The 19758-nt window shown below is 42.2% G+C and overlaps 1 protein-coding gene across 2 annotated transcripts in view; it reads right to left on the bottom strand.

The window, feature by feature from the left end:
• itsn2b (intersectin 2b) overlaps nt 1-19758 on the bottom strand; it is a 30716-nt gene that overhangs the window by 6458 nt on the left and 4500 nt on the right. Inside the window, exons 2-27 of one of the 2 annotated variants that reach the window (XM_030089135.1) lie at nt 14915-14973; nt 13902-13994; nt 13426-13489; nt 13150-13316; nt 12660-12920; nt 11956-12055; nt 11730-11866; nt 11071-11134; nt 10440-10577; nt 10182-10270; nt 9677-9939; nt 9381-9530; nt 9107-9247; nt 8844-8931; nt 8488-8627; nt 6890-7047; nt 5961-6784; nt 5611-5732; nt 5232-5489; nt 4931-5127; nt 3883-3938; nt 3508-3674; nt 3317-3347; nt 3112-3233; nt 2638-2734; nt 2322-2516 (exon numbers count right to left, since the gene is read on the bottom strand). In XM_030089135.1, coding sequence (XP_029944995.1) covers nt 2322-2516; nt 2638-2734; nt 3112-3233; nt 3317-3347; nt 3508-3674; nt 3883-3938; nt 4931-5127; nt 5232-5489; nt 5611-5732; nt 5961-6784; nt 6890-7047; nt 8488-8627; nt 8844-8931; nt 9107-9247; nt 9381-9530; nt 9677-9939; nt 10182-10270; nt 10440-10577; nt 11071-11134; nt 11730-11866; nt 11956-12055; nt 12660-12920; nt 13150-13316; nt 13426-13489; nt 13902-13994; nt 14915-14921 — 4129 coding nt within the window. In that variant the 5' untranslated portion in view covers nt 14922-14973. The remainder of the gene's footprint in view (nt 1-2321; nt 2517-2637; nt 2735-3111; nt 3234-3316; nt 3348-3507; nt 3675-3882; nt 3939-4930; nt 5128-5231; nt 5490-5610; nt 5733-5960; nt 6785-6889; nt 7048-8487; nt 8628-8843; nt 8932-9106; nt 9248-9380; nt 9531-9676; nt 9940-10181; nt 10271-10439; nt 10578-11070; nt 11135-11729; nt 11867-11955; nt 12056-12659; nt 12921-13149; nt 13317-13425; nt 13490-13901; nt 13995-14914; nt 14974-19758) is intronic. The other variant, XM_030089143.1, reaches the window with a different exon arrangement.

Genomic DNA, 19758 nt, shown 5'->3' with positions numbered 1-19758 from the left:
TAGACGTTTGTCTAGTTTCTCTTTGACTTCTGCCACTGAAAACAAGCTTCAAATGTGAAGGAAATGCTCTTCGCTTTCGGTTCTGAGAATCCCCGAACAGCACAAGAACAGATTCCGGCGAAATACAGGGTTAACTTTATTATAAATGTATTGAAAGGAAAACGAAAAGAAATTAAATACATTTTTTTTAACTCCAAACCTAAGTTATAAAGGAGAACTGTTGCTAAACGAGGTAAGGAAGATTTGAATTAATGAAAAAGAAAAACAGTTTCAGTGACAAAATGTTGCCGTCACGTATCTGCCCATCTTGATCACATGTACTGTGTTGACAACTTAAACACTGAAGGCAGCACACAAGAGCTTATAGAAGGCATTTCAGGAACCAATAACAAAGTTTCCAGATCAAAGCAAAAATTTGCATTTATTTCTTGTTGCAGAGTCGTAAAACTGAGATACATTTCAGTTCAGTTGTGATAAGATGCTGTGCAGCGGTCAGAGGGGCTCAACTCATCCATTTCACCTGTAAACCTGATTCTTTGATAAACTTTACACCCTCAGATACTTTAGTTTGATCCGATTTCAAACTGGACAGAGGGACGTTTTCCGTTTCCGTTTTCTGACCTGACATTCATTCTCAACCCTGACTTCTTACCAATACATGAGTTTTCTCTTTGCGCTGAACCAGGATCAAATACTGTAGAAGGAAATCAGAGCAGCTAGAAAACCCATGAATGCACAGGGAGAATGTGCAAACACCACACAGAAAATCCCCCCAAGCTCAACAACCCAGTCAACAATTTACATACAACAAGCAACAGATTAACAGATTTATGACATTAACCAATGTAGTTGATGCATTATTTATCGCTATTTCCATAACCTTAGCTCCACCAAACAAACCCTGCAAAAAACTTCAGGCCAAAAACCCAAATCTCTCACTTCTTCATCTCGCACTTCTTTCAACAGTAATGATGAGTTCTATATTCATTTTGGGTTCATGGTCAATAAGGCTCTTTTCATGACTGCATGTGCTTGTGTGCTGTCTGTTAGTAATATCTTCAGCTATGACTTCTGATTTACAACTCAAAACAGCTGAACAGCTTAAACCCTGAGAATCTCACGCTGGCAGCCAGTTTCCTCTTTTAGATCAATTCTTAAAAGCCACTTGTACCAGAGGTTTTTTCATATTTCACTGTATTTGTAAATGCATTTCCTGTTGTGTCGTTCTTTTTGTGGCGTAAAGCACTTTGTTGTAGCCGCAGCTTTTTAAAGTGCTCTATATAAAAAGCAACTTCAGGCAGACAAGTTTCTCAAAGGTGTGAAACCAAAGGCCCTGTACAAAAGGTTTCTGTGCAAAAAAAAAAAAAAAAAAAAAAAAAATCCATATTTTCAATTTACTAAAGTTCAGCTGCCAAATTGTACCAAGTTCTTCATATCAGTGTCTAACCTTTAACAGTCTGTAGAAACTATACTGAAGATATAATTTTTAAAGTAGAACCACAAACAAGCAAGAGCCAAATCCTCAATTGGAACCGTCACAAAACATCTACGAGATGATTGCTGGCATTAGTTTATCCTCACGAAAAGGAACAAATCTTAAAAGTTAAGAACAAACAATAAAACCCAACCATCGGGCCTGAATGCGGAGATATCTTTGTGGACAAGCAAGTGCAAACTGCTAGAAAAAAGGAAAGTGCTGCAATAAAGGTGTGATACAAATGAACAAAGGACTGCAAGATAAAGTAGAATAACGTTCTTGTGAGGTGAAATAAAAAGAAAGAAAAACAAGCAATAGGGAAACCCACTATCACTCTACTTCACACACTTCCTCTAGTCAAACATAATGCATGATTAGAGAAAAAGAATTTAACAAGGCACTGTGGCTTCCACGTTTCACAGAATGAGTCAAAGAAACTTCTTTCTTGTCATATTTCAATGTTCACTGTTTGTCTCCTCAGAAATACACAAGGAGGAGAAGTTAGTGGAGAGAGTCCAGACACTCCGCCTGGTCAGAGGTAGAGTGTGATAGTGGGTCTCTCTGAAGTCAGGAGGAGGAGGAGGAGGAGAGGAGGAAGAGGAGGAGATGAAGGAGGAAGAGTCTCTCTACGGCCCTGAAAGGAGAAGGAAACAGAAACTGAGGAATGAGGGAGAGATAAAGAGGAAGTGAGGGGAAAACAGTCACACTGGCAGAAGATGAGATGAGCAGGAGGAGTGATGGAGGATGAGCGTTTAGCAAATGAAGAGCAGGTGAGGGTTCAACTAAAGTCTCTCAAACACACATTTCTTTTTGAATTTCAATGATGCTTAACATGTTTTCTTACACTGCTGGCTGGGGTCGCAGTCCGCCGTGGTCACCTTCACGTAGTTGGTGGGGAAGAGGCCGGTGGTGCCGCTGAGCTCTCCTTTCCACCAGTCAGGGTTGGTCTTGTCCAGAACGTTGATCAGCTGCCCTTTAGAGAAGCTCATCTCGTCGTCGTTGGCAGCCTTGTAGTCGTAAATGGCAATGACCTGACAGACTGAAGCAGGAGGGGAGCCAGTGGGTTTGTGTTTCAGCCATTCTCACATACTTAGTGTTACTCCACATCCTCACCCTCACATATGCTTATAAAAGTGTGTGTGTGTGTGTGTGTGTGTTACCTGGTTGATGAGCTGGTGTGGATTTGCCACTGTTGGAACCCAATAATTTAATATTGCTGGAAGGGAACCAGCCCTTCTGACGCTTTTTACCACGTGCCTAGAGTTCAAGAAACGGAAATAAAAAAATAAAGAAAAAGAAAAAGAAAATTCAAAATTTTATTTTTATTTTTTATGTGCTGGAAAGTAACAAGAAATACTGGAACAATATTTCTGTGAAGTAAGAGTTGAATTTCCAGCTCCAGCATTTGCTAAATTAAACAAACAAAAGCACTGTAGTAAAAGTAAAGAATGATTCGTTTTGCTTTGCAGAAAAATCCCAGAGGTCAAAAGAAGTCAAAAGCCTGAGGGGATTCCGTTTTTTTTTTCTTTCATGAACAATGCAAAGAACTTAATCTGCTAATCCAGTGCCAAAGGGCAACAGACGTCAGGAGTAACGCGCTATAGTTGGTCTATGAGCAGCGACGGACCGCTGACCTGCAGCTCCCCGAGCCACCAGCCGGAGGCGTTCTTGCCCAGGATGAGGACGAGCTGGCCATTCTCCAGGTTGAGCTGCTCTGGGCCCGAGGAGGAGTGAGCCTTGATCACCTGGCCGATCTCTGAGCACAAAGAGAGAAATTCAAGTTCCAACTGCAGAAACTGTAACAACAGCAGGATTTATAATCCTTTTCCTGACTCTCACCTGGCTTCTTCTTTGCGGATGTGCTAGTTGTCTGAAAAGAGTAAGTAGAATTTATTATGTCTTCATTGAAAAGAAATACAGAATATTAAAACATTTACAACAGCTGCACACGGTGCAGTGTCACTAAATTAGCATTAACTGCATCATATTTCAGTTCACCGGCTACGTGCACATGTGCTCTGTGTCCTTACATCGGCCTCTTTAGGTTTGACGTAGTTGCTGGGGAAGACGCCTGTGCGGTCGCCTATCGAGCCGTTCCACCACTCGCCGTCTCTCTTGCTCACCAGGATCACGTCCCCCTCTGTGAAGGTCAGATCGCCGACCTCTGGCGACTCGTAGGTGTACAACGCTACGTACTCTATAAATGAAAAGCAGAAACAAAAACCAGATCAGCAAAGCAGCGGCAGGTCTGATCACGCAGCTGTGATCAGCTGAGTCACTGAAGTCAAAGCAGCTCGACCGGTAAGACGGAACATTTCCGTTGAAAAGTGAAGATCTCAGAAAGACTTGCATGTTAAGACAGTTACTGAAAATGAATGAATGCCTTATGTAAGGTTTTAGTTTACCTTCAAGCTGCAAGCTGTCACTCGAGTCTGCCACATCGAGTCCGGAAGTTTTTGTGCTGCAAACACAGGAAAAACCATATTACAACACCGACCAGCTAATGAGACTTCGGCGTGATCAGATCTCTCTCCAAGTGTCAAAGTGTCCTCAGAGAAGACAAAGACCATCCAACTTAAAAACATTCTACACAATGAAGTTTGCATTCATGCCATTCTAAATCTATTTAGCTTTCGATCAGGATGTGGAGCGTCAAAGCACTGAGCACACATCTGAGGGAAAAGGCCTCAAGGAAACCAAAACCTCTAAACCTAGAGATCAAATTTTAAGATATTTAAACAGCTTCAGTAACTTCGCACTACAATGACCAGAGGTTGTGTTTCTTTTTTAAGCTTCATTGTGTAATCGCCATTCATAGAAATGAAGACTGATCAGCCCAGACTCGATCGACAGGTAAATCTGAATCTTCGCCTTCAGGCTCAGTTTTCTTACACGTAGTGGTTGCAACTGAATCATCTGCATAAATGCAAAGGTTAATGCTACAGTCTGATATGCAAGAACTACAACAACAACACATTGATCATCACAATAGAGGGGATTACATAATCTCTGTGGGCTGAATGCTTCTCATTCTGGAACTGTTGCATCACCTGAACATACAGGTAAGGCCACACGATCATGTGACTTGATTTGTTGAGATAAAAACATCCGTGTTGTGCGTAAAAGTGTTTGCTTGGAGGACAGACAGGTTTGGGCTTCTTTCTAGGACACCTCTGAGAGTTAAAAATATAGAAGAAAGGAAAATGGATCCCCACTGATTACTGAGGAATTACAGAAACCAGCTTCTGTCTTTTGGCAGATTTTATGTTTGAGGTGGTTTTTACATTATGGAAATGTGTTGAAACTGACAGGTTTTGAATCAGGACCAGTTTCCTTTTCCAGTTAGAACTGGTACTAATGATTGGTCCTGATCATTGATGTAAAAAATGCTTCCTGGACTAAAATGCAGCCATTAACATTGTCATTATGGAAATAATGTGAATGAGCACTCACTCTACAGCTTCTTCTTCTCCCAGCAGGGTCACATAAGTTTTCGGGAACCAACCCTGTTCGCCATTGAGCTCTCCGAGCCACCAGTTCTCTTGTTGCTCCAGCACCTGAATCACGTCGTCCTTGTTGAAGTTCAGATGGTTATCCGTCTTTGCAGTCCAGGAGCAAAGCGCTTGAGCCAACACGTTCCCCACCACCTGCTTCAGTCAGGACAAACAGCAGAGCACGTGAGCGTCCGTCTGGACGACATCTGGCTAATTAAAGGGGGAGAAGCCGGTCCGCAGCTGCTCCGTAAAGCCCTCACCTGTCCTTGAGTGTCAGACGGCGCAGGGTTTGGAGAGTGCGTTGGCGTGAAGGCGGACTTTGCCCCTGCTACCTTGGCAGCCTCGAGGGCGTTGGAGAGCTGAGACTGAAGGGCCAGTTTAGCAGGAGCAGAGGCTGCGGCGGTATTAGCGGAGCCTGACGAGGCCACACGCTCAACATAGCTCTCAGGGAACCAGCCCATCTTCCCCTGCTTGCTGCCATAGAGCCAGCCCTCCTCGCGCTCCGTCGTCTCATCCACCTGAGGAGAGCAGATGGAGCAACACACGGTTTGCATGAGTTAGAAAGATGGGTAAAAAAAAAAATTATAATAAGAGAGTTTGGCGTAACAAAATGAAGAGGACTATCTGATTTCTCATCACCTCCAGGATGTCGTCTGCGTTGAAGCTGAGCTCCTCGTTGTTTCGTGCAGTGAACGGGTAGAGCGCTTTGAAAGACGTGAGGGATGCTGACTTCCGGTGCTGCTTGTTTCTCGGATGCCCGCCTGAAGTCGATCAAAGAGCAATAAGTAAACAAGTAATATAAATCACAAACAAACAACTAGAGGTGGAAAATAAAGTAAATATACTAGAAGTGGTCACAGAACGCCTACAAAACATCTGCAATTACATCTTAACCGATTTATTTGTTATACTACATAGAAAACGGAGTACACTGTGTGAGCACAGAGAGGAAGAATGTGTGAGAAGTGTGAAGTTGTGCGTCTCCTCACCCTTCCTCTCCTCCAGTCCTCTCAGCAGAGCCTGGATATCCAGCTTCCCTCCCACACTCGGAGGCAGCTGCTGACGAGGAGCCTCCTCTTTCTTCTTTCTCTCCTCCTCCTTCCTCCTCCTGTCCTCCTCAGCTTTCCTCCGCTCCTCTTCCTCCTCCTTTCTCTTCCTTGCATCTTCGGCCCGTTTTCTCTCGTCCTCGCGTCTCCTCCTCTCCTCCTCCTGCTGCTGATGAAGCCGTCTCTTCTCCTCATCTCGTCTTCTTCTGTCCTCCTCCTCTCTCCTCTTTTTCTCCTCTTCCTCTCGCTTCCTCCTCTCCTCGGAATCTCGGACTGCCGCCTCAGCCGCCCTCTGCCTCCTCCTGTCCTCCTCCTCTCTCTCTCGCCGGCGCTGCTCCTCTCTCCTTTCCTCCTCTAACCTCCGTCTCTCCTCCTCCCTTTTGCGTTGCTCCTCCTCTTCTTTTCTCCTCCTCTCCTCTTGCCTCCTCTCCTCTTCCAGTTTTCGCCGCTCTTCCTCAAGCTGCTTCCGCTCCTCTTCCAGTCTCCTTCTCTCCTCTTCCTGCCTCCGTCTTTCTACTTGCCTCCGCCGCTCCTCCTCTTCCCTCTTCTTCCTCTCCTCCTCCTCCCTTCTTTTGCGCTCAGCCTCCTCCTTTGCCCTCATCTCTCGTTCGGCCTCCTCCTTGGCGGCCTGGATGAGTGCCTGCCTCTCTTTCTCCTCCTCCGCCCTCTGTTTGGCCTCCCTCTCCTCCTGAAGCTTCCTCTGACGCTCATCTTCTTCTCTCTTCAACTTTTCCTGCCACTGACGTTCCTTTTCCATCTTTATACGCCTGCGAAGCGATATTTGTTTCAAAAATATTTCTTCTTTCCTTGTGGAAATGCCAGTAAACAAAAAAAGTTGTTGAAGTAAACTTTAAAAGGATATTGCACTCTACCTCTGTTCCTCTTCCTCCCTCCGCCTCCTTTCCTCCTCCTGCCTCTTCCTTTCCTCTTCCTGTTCCTTCTTTCGGATCAGCTCACGCCGTTTCTCCTCTTTGATGCTTCGCAGCTTTTCCAGCGCCGCCTGCTGCTTCTTCTGGCTTTCTCTCAGTTCCTGGCATGAAAACAAATACACAAACTTAACAGGATAGTAGAGAAAGAGAGTGAACTGAAGCAAGAAAATGATAGAGTGAAGCATCAGGCTAAAGACTGTAGGCAAACAGCATGCACAAACAAACTGCATGAAATACTTGCTGGGTAACTATCAGGCGGTTTATAGAAGATTCATGACACAGAGACAGAAGAACAGAAAGAAAAGATCTTCTAAAAAGATCACAAGGTTTAACAACAGAAAAGACTAATGAGGAAAAGACAAAATGACAACAGCAAAGAGACCTAAAGTGAAAACCTTAATTAGGTAGAAGAGGTTACGCAGGCAAGTCAGCAGACAGAAGACAGCCTGAAGCATTGAATCCTCAGAACTCACAGACTGTAAATATGGAGGGAAAGAAACATGGGATGGGTGGTAAGACAGGGACAATGAAGAGAGGAAAGGAGCGAGTGGAATGGTTCACAAGGAAACAAAAGGGAAAAGACATTCAGGTGACAAAAAGTGAACGCAAAAGTGAAATTTGGGGGAAAGAAAATATGAAAAAGGAGGAAGAGAACAAAACAGCCTCAAAGGGCAGAAAGAGGTAGTGATTATTAGTTTGATTACACAAAATCCAAGATAACGTCACAGGCACAGAGTGCTGATTTAGCAAAGACTGAATGTGAACATGTGACTTCTGATCACATATTGTAACGAAACAGCAGAAACATCTGAACATTATTACATGTAGACACTCATTTGTTGTCCTGATTTATTTGAACTCTTTAAAGACCAGCAGATGAGTAGAGGAGGGAGCTCCACATATGTACAGAGAAATGTGTGCCAACAGAAACAGTCACAAATACTATTTTAAGTTCACCTGAAATCCCTCCCTTCACTCGTCCTGTAAATTGGTGTCAAATTTCGATGACTCATCCTGTATTCATCTTATGAACAGCTCTGACAGAGGCTCAAACCAATAAAGTGTGGAATACACATACAATACAATGGCTGACTGAAAATGTCAATAAAACCTTGGACATGCTTCCACTACATTGAACAATTTCTACCTTAAATAAGGAAGAAAAAAAACCACCTTGCTCTCTGACGGTGTTTCAGTGAGATTAAAAATGAACACGAGGGCCCATGTGTGTGTTTTTAGCTTGGCATTTAAAAATAAAAACCATCAGGGAGATGTTCAAAATATCTGCCTCGTGAGGCAAAATGCTAACCACACCTGGGAGAGTATTCATACATGAAGAACATCATCCACTACATCAACACTTCAGCCGATTTCACACTATTTTCAGTGCGTCGTCTTTTCACCAGCTATCAAAGCTTTTTAAGTAAAAATTAATCAAGACAAATAAGATCCCTGTGTCATCGAGTTTGGCAAATTTACTGCATTCATTAAACATACAAGGATGAACCTAATCAACAATGCCACAGTCATTGAACTCCTACCTGTATGTCCAGGTTGTACCGATCCATCTCAGCCAGTTTAGCGGCAGTCTCCTTCTCCAGAGCCTCCAGCTGGTCTCGCAGCTTTATGCAACTCCCTTTTTTCTCTGTGACACCCACTTTCAGGGTGGTTATGGTTGTTGCTAGAAACAGAATAAATATCATTAAAGCCTCACGTATTTACCAGGGAAAAGATTTTTTTCCATTAAATTTGCATCACAATTTCACATAATCTTTTCTTAATTTCATGCACACTACATACATAATTTGTAAAAACCTGTCACACTTCAACTGTGTTCCTGTTTTCAATTTTTACGTTTTTATTCCACTCATTCATTCATTCATTCATCAGTACTGACCTGGCATGTTGTTCAGAGACATGTTTGCAAGTTTCTCTGTCAGCCTCTTTTGCTCCGGAGTCATTTGAGATAACTTCCTCTGAAACTCCTGATCAAGAGACGATTCAGAAAAAAAAAAAAAAAAAAAAAAAAAAAAAAAAACATTGGAGAAAACAAGTCACAAGTAACACAATATTAGATTGGCCATCAAGACTTGTTATTGTCTCAAACATGTGGACAGTGTCAGAAAGGTAGACTGAGGAATGCAGGTGAAGCACACAGACCTCCAGCTGTTTCTGCAGGCTGTAAAGGTCTTGTTGACGTGTCTCTTTCCTCTGTGTGTTCAGATCCAGCTCCGTTTTGTGAAGCTTCTTCTTGTTCTGAATGTCACTGAGTCGATCTGAGATCTGGCGATGCTTGTTACCCTGAAGCAGAGAGAGCAATAGCTGTGAGACAGAGAGGTAAAGTAAAACTAACTCATGTGTGAAGAGTGAAAGACAGAAACGGAGTGTCCACTCTGTGCGGGCTGGAGTGATATCAGATTTCTTTGTCACTCACCACTGCTTCCAGCTCCATCTCCAGACTCCTCTTTTTCGCCTTCAGTTTGATTATTTCATCCTGCTCCTGCTCCTTCTTGATCTGGAGCTCACCTTTCTTCCTCCTCTCCCACTCCTCCTTCCTCTGACGCTCCAGCTCCCGCTGTGCAGCCTGGGAAAAGCAGAGAGGCAACAAAGACATTAATATACAGATGTCAATATGAAGGAACATCTCTGAGCTGCACCTCAAGCTTCATACTTCACTGATGCAGTTCACATACGCTGCTCATTTACAGAACTGTGAACACCTTCACTCACCTCTTTCCTCTCCAGCTCCCTCTGTCGCTCCTCCTCTTTTTGCCTCTCCAGCTCTCTCTGTCGCTCCAGCCTCTTCTCTTCCTCCTTTTTCCTCCTCTCTTCGGCCTCCCTGGCCTCCCGTTCTCTCCTCTCCCGCTCCTCTCTCTCCTTCTGAGCGCGCCGCTCCTGCTCCCTTTTCTCTGCCTCCAGCAGCGCCAGTCGTCTTTTCTCCAACTCTGCATTCCCTCTCTCCAGGTTGGCTTTGAATTTATCCTCAAATGACACTGAACATAGAGAGGGGAGAGTGAAGATGTCTCCTGAAAGGGTTTTTACACTGAAACCACAACTGGGTACTAATGATAGACTGATTCATTAGGTGGCTTTTCTATATGTCACAGAAGAATCTGAGTACTTATGCTTTTAAATCACTGCTTGTCAGCTGCACAGCAAGTCACTGCAGACACTGTACATAAAGTGGCAGCTGAACAAGGCTGCACTCTGTGTCTTTGGTAGTGTGAGTACTGACTGTTGGGTCTGGATTTCTGTGGGGGCTCTATGTCCAAGTCATCAATCAGAGCCGAGTAGACAGAGGGGCTGGATCCATTCACTGCATTCCTGCGTTACAAATGCAAAGTACCTTGTCTGAATACACGATTGACAACAAACACTATTAAGAATAACTCAGAGTCATACAGTGTTAAAATCTGTCTAAATGCATGGTGTTATTCAAATAAGTATGAGTCATTAACATGCATTTCCAGGAGATTTTGCGGAGTCCACAGACCTTTGAGAGGGTGGTACCAGCTCATTTGGCAGTGTCAGTGGCAGTACTTGTCCGCTCTTTGCCATGTCAACAAGATGCATTGCCAGAATAAACTCTTCAGCCGTTAGCTTGCCGTCCTTATCCACATCCGATAAAGTCCTGCAAGTGTCACAAAATGAAATTTTGTTGCAAAAGAAATGGAAGATTTTCTAATTAAAGTTCCTCCAAAATAAGCTTTAGTTGCAGTTTCAGGAAGATAAAATCCTGTTGAACAGCACAACAGAAGTTATTCTTCGACTACTGTTATGTTCTAATCAGGAAATAAAGCAAGAGGCAAGAGTCTTTATAATGTTCATTCAAATTTTTCAAAGGAACAACAAAAGTTTAAAATCGCAGGGTAGTCCCTATGTGAACCTATAATTTATGCAAAGTTTCAAAGTGAAAAACTTTCATTTCCAAACAAGGAGCAAATGTGTTGGCTTGCTTTTTTGCACTAAACTGGCTTCTGAGTAAATAGCTTTTGTCATTTTGCTCTAATAAAATGGGGTGTAATTTTGAATGACAAACCCAACTTTGCCTCATCAACCCAATAGTGTAGTAATCAGAGGACATGTTGAAACACACACACACACAGACACGGAGATGTTCTCACCAGATGGAGGCCAGCTGTGCCTGTGTTAACATCGTAGTTGCCATGGCACCTCTCACCTGCTGACCTGGTAACACAACCAAAAACGGTGTCACAACACTTGATTAGGACGAGTGACTGTAGAGGAAGTGAGACGTAAAATGTGTATAAATCTATGTGTGTGCGTGCGTGCGCGCATGTACATCCACAGATTTGTGTCACTGTACTACAAATCTGAGTATATGAAAGTGATAACATGACACCCATTTACAAAACGCTCCTATAAAGTTCCTATACAAGGCTGTCCATTACAGGCAATATCTATATGACAGGACAGCATGAACTCTGGTCTGTATTTCACGGCTGTGTGTCATTGTGATTTCCATAAATCAATAGAGTTATCAAGAGAACAGGTCCAGCAAGGCCTGTGCAACATAAGTACACACTTGGGTGTTTGCCTGTTGTGAAACTGCGCCACATCTGCCCACACCCACAATTACAGCCTTCATTTCTGTTGAGCTAACTAAGACAAAACACACTGTGGGGGGAAAAAAAGGAGGGAGGCAACCGAATGAAATCACCAGTGACTACTGTTCATGAACATCCACGCCTGAATTCCACACATAGATCGGTTTTGTTCGGCCGATGCATTGTGCATACAATCAGACAGAAGCACGTGGTACCTGTGAGGTATCCTGTCATCTGTTTATCCAGGATGTTGAAGTGCTGCCTGTGCTTGAGTCTGGAGGCGTGTGGCACAGCCCAGTCACTGGGACCGGCAGCCATGGCTTTCATGAAGGACGGGGAGGACGACGCAGGGCTGGAAGCCAAGTGACAAACGATCAGACTCAAAGACACGGTGAGTTCACTTCTATTTTAAAACAATTTCCTAATAAATATGTGTCCAACCTGCTAGATCCCAGGTCCAGCAGTGATTGAGCTTTGTTCATTCCACCTGAAGGTGAGAGGCCAAGTGGGGAGGCGTAGGAGGTCGCAGACAGAGGCAGGCCTGAAACACACACATACACACACAAACACCTGTGCTTAGAAGGAGGTAGAAGCTGTTAAAGCTCAGTAAAGCCTTTAATGTTTGATGTTCATTTAAAAAAACATGCACAAATTGAACAATGGAACCCTAAGATGCTGTTAAAGGGATATTACTCTTCATCTGGACTTAAAAAGACACTCAAAGGTCAATTATAAAACCAAACCACTAGAGTGGTGTGAAACTGACAAAAATCACACATATTTCACATATTCCACCATTACTAATGAAAACACAAATCTATAAATGGACTTCATTCCCCAACACTAACCTTAACATTGCAATACTACCATCTTCCAAAAGACATGCCATTTAAAAAGTACAGCAAATATAACTTATTCAGTCCATGTTAAAACATAAATACCATCACTTGCAATAATTTTCTGTGTACATTTTTTATGTCCAAGCAGTTTTCTTCCTCGCAGTTCTTTCAAATGAATGAATTTATTAAGTGATATGAGATTCTTCTCATGAAACAAGGTGCTCTTTTTTTTGTCCAGAACAATGATAGAGCAGCAGAAAATAGGAGGGCAAAAAGACTTCAGTTAGAAATGACGAAGACGCGCACCTGCAGTCATCGTTCCAGCAGGGATTGGTTGAAGGAGTCCCATGGTGCCGTTTGGCAGCGTGCTGCTCCCCATGGTGGGCATCATGGGCCTCGAGGGGGCAGAAGCAATTAGCGGGCTCAGGCCTGTTGCCGTGGGAACCAGAGGGGTGAGGCCCGTCATAGGTGTCAGTGTAGAGAGTCCGGGGTTTGCCATGGAAATGGGAGTCAACAAGGAAAGGTTCGCTCCAGGCATCATGGGTAAGGAGGACATCGAGCCAATACCTTCAAAACACATGCAGACAACGCAATTTATATGACGGAGTTGAGAAATGAATGAATAAAACAAAGGAGAAACTCAAGTTTTTAATGCCTGATTAATCTGAACTGTGTGTGTTTACATCTATATCAATAATTTTCAGATTTTTTTTTCTTTTTTGTTTAGCTGAAGAAAACGGGTTATTGACATGATGAATGAACACAGTGTATTAAAAAAACAATGATGACTCTGTACCATATGCAGGGTTATTAAGGCTGGGAGCAGACACCGGAGGCTGTTTCATGATGATTGGCAGTGCTGAGGGAAGAGCTGTATCCTGCAGTTTGAGCTTTATGAGCTTCATCGCAATAGAAAACTCCAACCGGTCCATCTTTCCATCTTTATTCATGTCAGCCAGAGCCCTGAGAGACCAGACAGAAAACCATGACTAGATGGACTTTCATATGCGAGTTTCGGGGAGGTTTTTGTTTGAAATTTGTAACAAACAACGTGTGAGCGTGTTTTTGTCACCATATCTCAGCCAACACTGAGGGCGGCAGCCCCGACTGGAGGAAGAACTTTCTTGCCTGCTCCCCTACAGGAAAAGACAGAACCGGAGAAAATCAATAGATGAAATAAAAGTAGTGCATACATAAACATGTAACTCTTAACAAATGCATGTTTATCCTTTGACACTACACATAAATACAAATATTTTAAGCCACTTGTTTTAACCTTTATATATTTAGCTTATGAGTCATGAAAATCTATATTTAATATCTCAAAATATCAGAACATTTGACAAGCTCGCATCGTTTTTTTCTTTTCTTTAGATATTCAAAATTGATTAGATGCACCGCCCAAGCCGTGCAAATCTGCATGTTATTGCAGGGGCCTCCCATGTGATGGTTGAATTACATTGAAACTACATGATGATTTGTAGAAGTGGAGAAACTGTAAGATTCAACCGTGTGTGTGTGTGTGTGTGTGTGTGTGTGTGTGTGTACCTGAGACGTATCCCATTGAAGGGGAGAGGGTGTCAAACTTCTGGTCATGTTTGTCCCTCTCCTCTGGAGAGATGGCCCAAATACTAGTACTACCTAAAGAAGGGAAGGAAAAAGATGAGCCTTCAGGAACAAAATTTAAAATCACACCAATATCCCGTTAATCAGATCTGAAGAGGTGGCTTAACTTATTCAACTTTCTGGAGTTTGTTTCATATTGAACTCAAGAGGAATTAGAATCTGTTCAGAAAACAAAGCTGTCCAAAATTCTCTGAAATCTGTGTAAATTAACCTCTGACACACAAATCTGAACACTGCAAACAAACATTGATCTCCTGAGACAATAAAAGACAAAGTGTGTGTGTGTGTGTGTGTGTGTATGTATGTGTGTGTACACAAAGATCAGCCTTGGGGGCATGCAGGAGCCAGAAATGCACGAATATATTGACAGGGCGATAATGAAGCTCAGTGTTGTTGTTGATACTGTGTCACTTTGTACAGACAGGGAGGAGGGAAGAACACACTCACACATTTTGACTAGTATTTACACAACCATGACTCACTAATGTGTAGTGAGCCTCGGGTGTGTGGAGACAGTGGAAGGAAGGACAGACAGCTTCATTTAAACAATCATGTTTCCAGGTTTTGCTACTTGTGTCTTCAAACTAAAACTATCAAGACAAATGCCGTTTAACGCAAAGAAAAAGTATATTTTAGCTTCTAAATATTTACAGAGGACAAGAGATATTAAGAAGTGCTGAAAATGAGAAACATTTGGCTGAAAACTCCCCACACGTGACACAAACAAGAAACCTACAGGGACCAGATACTGAAACTGCTCAAACACAGGAAATTACAGCTGAAACTAGCACTATTTTAAAACTAGCACTACATCGAGCCAAATAAACAGAGCTCTGCACACAGATGTGCCCCTGTTCGATTCTCTCTCTCACACACACACACACGCACGCACGCACGCACGCACGCACGCACGCACAGAGTCCAGTGGTCTTTACCATTCATGTCTGCAAGTGGAGAACTCCCAGTGGCGTCCTCAGCTCCGGCTCACGGCCATCTGCAAAACACACAGTCACAGTCCAGTCATCGGTCAATACTGCAGCTAAGGAAGGACAGCAATGTCACTGAGAGGAGGGAGAGCGAAAAAACAGCCGGAGGAACAGAGACACAGATTCTGGTCAGTCAGCAGAGTCAAACAGGGCTTCTCCTGTTCTCCCCAGTCAGGAGCGCCCTGGCCCCCTCCCAGATCTTTTTAAACCACTGGAACGTGATTTAACACTCTTCACGCCGACTGTGTAGTGGTCAGGGAGCGGTGTGATACATGCACCACACACACACACACACACACACACACACACACACACACACACACTACACTGACAGACACTCATAGAAAGCTTTACACATTTACTGTCCCCTGCAATGCAGGCCTCCGGTCAGCTGGATCAGCTCAGCCGAGCTGTACGGAGGATGTGTCGAGCGGCGGCCTTATAGACACATTGCCGTCATGGTCATTCACACACACCCTGAAAACACAGTTAAACTGTTCTGACAGAAAAGAGCAGGAGCTCTAAGCTGAACTTTACTTTGCAAGAAGCAGTGATGAGGTGAAAACTGTTCATGGTAGCTTTACGATGATACATTTTCTGTTATATCGAAACTTTTCTTCAAGCTTCTGACAAGAGTTTAAGGCCTCATTAAGCCTCGCTGAGGCTGTGCTTCGACACATCTATGCTTGGAGTTAAATGCTAAGAGGATAATACTAATCCCATAACTGTATGACTCGTGCAGAGTTTTTCAGTTTAGTGTTCTAGCATGTTGACATTTGTGGCCCACACGAGTATGTAATTAGTTTAACATAGATTAGGTCATGAGTTGGCCAAAGTGAAGAAGTCACAAGATTCTCAAACTCTTGAAGGGACCACTGAAGATCAGTGAATGTCAAACATTTCTTGACATATTTCTGTCTGTACAATAACAGAACTACCACTGCAAATAGATTTTGTCTTTCCTTTAAATTAACAAACTTTCTGAGATTTTCAGCGGTCTTAAAAACACTGAGTTGTTCAGAGGAGAGGAAGGTGGAAACGGGATATATTCAACAAAGAACAAACATTGTGAAATTAACAGGAAGTTTGAGTCTTACATCAACACATTCATATGTACTTCAGCAAATCCAATGTTGATGGCAAGTCAGTTTGGTAACAGCGTGAGATCTTATTATTACAAACACCTGATTACACCCACTGATCAGATTCTTATGGTTATGTAAATGAAAAATAGCTAATTTAATACTAACAAAATAGCAAAAAGAGTTAGGTGTGAATGTACACTGACTACATGTTTGATAAAAGATATAAATGTTCCCAAGCTGCATGTCCTACTATTTCCTGACGTTTGCTTCTGTAATCAACAGTTTTCTTAAGATACCACAGACCACTGACACATTAAGCTGAGAACTTTTGGTGCCAACTCAAAACCGTCATAACACTAAAACAAAATAGGCAAGACAAACATTTCTGTATCCTTTCACTGCTGCTCGGATGTGGCTTGCTTCTTTCTCAGTGCAACAACTTCTACATTATTCATAAAAAATCACAACTATGAGAATACAGAGAAATAGTACTTTGGATCATTATGATGCCCCCCCCAGGACTTCCACAGCAGGTCAATCCAATCAAAAATCACACAGTAATATTGAATAACTGCCAGATAGCAAAAGATAAAGTTATTTTGGAGCAGAGCAGAATCACATGGTAACTGCACATCAGACACAGCCATAAAACCAATAGATTTCCAGTTGCCCTGAATATCATTCCAGTCATAAGAGGGTTAATATTACTTCGGACAGCTGGGAGGAAGTTTGTGGTTGGTCAAAACACAACACATGTGCTAGACTTCGTGTCTACACACCAAATGGACCATACATGATCCGGTTGTTGACTAAAGACTGGTATGTTGTATTGTGCTGGGTATGCATGTATATTTAAAAGACTGACGTGCGACTGCAGCACTCTTAAAATGCACTTGTTTAAATTAAAAACAGTGTTGAATATTGTGAAACTTTACTTCAGGAGGTTGAAGCAGATGAACAATAAATGTAAACCATCTGCACTTGGAGAACAGAACTTTTAAAAATAGCATCAATGTAAAACTAATCATACAGATTCATTCATCTTTAATCGTCCTGCAGGCGAGTTCATTTCTTGTCAAAAACATACAGACACTGCTCTTCTCAACATACTGGAGAGCGTTCATACTGTGTTTGCTTCATTTATTTTTACTTCATTATAGCCAGGCTGAACACCTTCCTATGAAATGATTCCTCCATCAGCCCGTCAGCCTCACATGATGGAGGAGGAGGAGGAAGAGGATGAGAGAAATTCCAATGTCTCTGCGCAGCACTTCCCGCCCGGTAACCTACAAACACAAGCATTTCCTAGCCCAACATGAGTTGACAGGAAGCAATCATGGATTTTGGCTGAAGGGCAGCTTTGATGTCCCAGTAAATATATTGGCGTCACAGCGATGGAGTTTTAATCGAGGGAGTGCTACAGAACCACGAGTGATTTCCAGGAAGAAACAATGCCAAACTCAGACTTGTCAGATAATAAGAACTTTGTGTGAAACAAAATTAAAAGAGATTTTAAAAAAAAGGGGGGGATAGAATAAGAGAGATAACATGCAACTTCTGAGTAAATCCTACTTAGCCTTCTCATGAAGGCTGAAATCACTAAGAGACCTGGGAACATCCACTCCATATTCAGTTTCTTCCTTTTTTCACTTGTGTATTTCTTCTTACTTGAAACACATTTAAGTTACATTAAAATTAAGGTTTAATGTCATTGATATGCAATACTGCGCCAACGTTTAAGGCAAAAGTGAAGGGACAAAGCTCCCAAAAGTCAAGGTGTTTCTAGTTAATCTATCACTTTACACAACTCATAGACAACAGATAGAAGAATAATCAGGAGTTAAGTGTGAAAACACTTTGAAAAAGCTTGCAGGCAGTTTTTAATAAATTCTTCTGGAAGACTGTCAGAGAACACTTTTCAGAAGGAACTGAGCAATCTTTTTCTTAATTAAAAAATTGAGTTTGTAACAGAGCAGAAAATGGAATCTAATGCAACTAAAACCAAAGTTACAAGTTTTTCTAAACATTGTCAAAACACAGTAAATCATTTGATCCAGTTCCCTGTGGAGCAAACACAGAGGCAGCAGTGGCCTCGGAGATCGAACATGGAGCTTGTGGGCAGGATGTCTGGATACCAATCTCACTGAGGGTAGTTTCTCCAAAGTCATCAGTTACATCAAACTTTTGATCACACAATCTGCTGTGACAACCAAAAAGATGATCTACATCCTTTAAAGCAATTAAACCTACATTCAACTTTTCTTTTCACAGGTGCAGTAACATCCACGAAGAACTCCAAACATGATTATTCAGCTCAGAGAAGAAAAACTTCTCTTCTTTGTTTTATCATGAAGCACAGCATTATTGTAATCAATGACATTCAAAAAAAAAAAAAACTTGCTGCATACATTCTTAGTGCATTAAGAACATTTTCTGCCCGCTATACTTCCATGAACACAACATTATTGAATAGAGCTACAAAGTACTCAACATTAGCATCAAGGTATCTGATCATGTTGAGGTGTGGAATGTAACCTTTTGTAATGTAACACTGGAGGAATTTCAATGAATAAGTGAAAGATCAGGGGACAGACAGCTTTACGGTTTACCGTTTCCAGAGAGAGAGGGGATTCTAACTCTTCCTGGTGGGACGGATGCCCTACAAGCTGACCAATGGAGCAACGGATGCTTAGCCAGCTCTGCAGACCGACTTCAGAGGAAAACTCAGCTTTGCAAACCTCATGCAAATCACTTTTTTTTTTTTAACTGCTGTCAGCATATACACAAAGAAAAACATATACTCTCAGCAGAAGCCTGGGGCTGCAAAATGAATACAGCAGAATCACTATTTACACAATGATGAATCCTCTCAGGTACAGTTGGGCAATATGGCCCAAAATTCATATCTTACTTTTTTTCTCTAAAGTTTTATCTTAAAGTTTGATCAAAATATATAATTTTGGATTGAAGTCAAACAAACTACAACACAGACACTTTAATGAATGACCAGCAGCACAAAATGAACCTGGGAATTCTCAAACTCATTTCAGTTCAGGGAGAAACTACAGGGTTGTCAGTCCACTGAAATGACAGCACAATAATTCACAAACAGAGACATCAAAGTGTTTTAGAACAAATTAACAGATTGTGTGCATGAAAATGTTATAGCTTCAAAATAAGTACAATTTCAACATCATGTTAATTTAAAAACTTTGTATCCTGGTGCAAAATACAATGAGCTGTCTCTTTCAATCCTGCTGCAACTAAAAATGCAACCATGACTCAACTGTATGTGAATGTCATCTCACAGGCCGGACTGGACCCTCTAGTGTCCAAAGATTTACCCACGGACCATATGTTTGACAGAGCTGACCACAATGACAGAAAACATGAAGGAACTGCTCCCTCCCATCAGAGGCACACAGCTCCAGAGGGGGTGGAGGTTTTGGGCAAAACATGTTCTTTGCAGTGTTTTTTTTTTTTATACTGAACGTCAGACGCTGGTTTCAGAATGAGAGACGCTGCAGGCAGGCGAGAAATGTGGAAATGAAGCAACTCTTAAAACTAATATTTTTTACGCACAAACTCAAAAATAGATATATTGTATTTTTCAATATCAAATTTTTAGGAAAATGTCAATATATCCTAAATTTAGATATATCACTCAGCCCCGTGTCAAATATTCTAAAACTGTCAAACTCTTCTAAA

This window comes from Salarias fasciatus, chromosome 1 (genome assembly GCF_902148845.1).
Source record: "Salarias fasciatus chromosome 1, fSalaFa1.1, whole genome shotgun sequence".
NCBI classification, from domain to species: domain Eukaryota; kingdom Metazoa; phylum Chordata; class Actinopteri; order Blenniiformes; family Blenniidae; genus Salarias; species Salarias fasciatus.
Note: the sequence above shows the minus strand (reverse complement) of the source record. Positions and strands in the feature narration are given on the sequence as shown.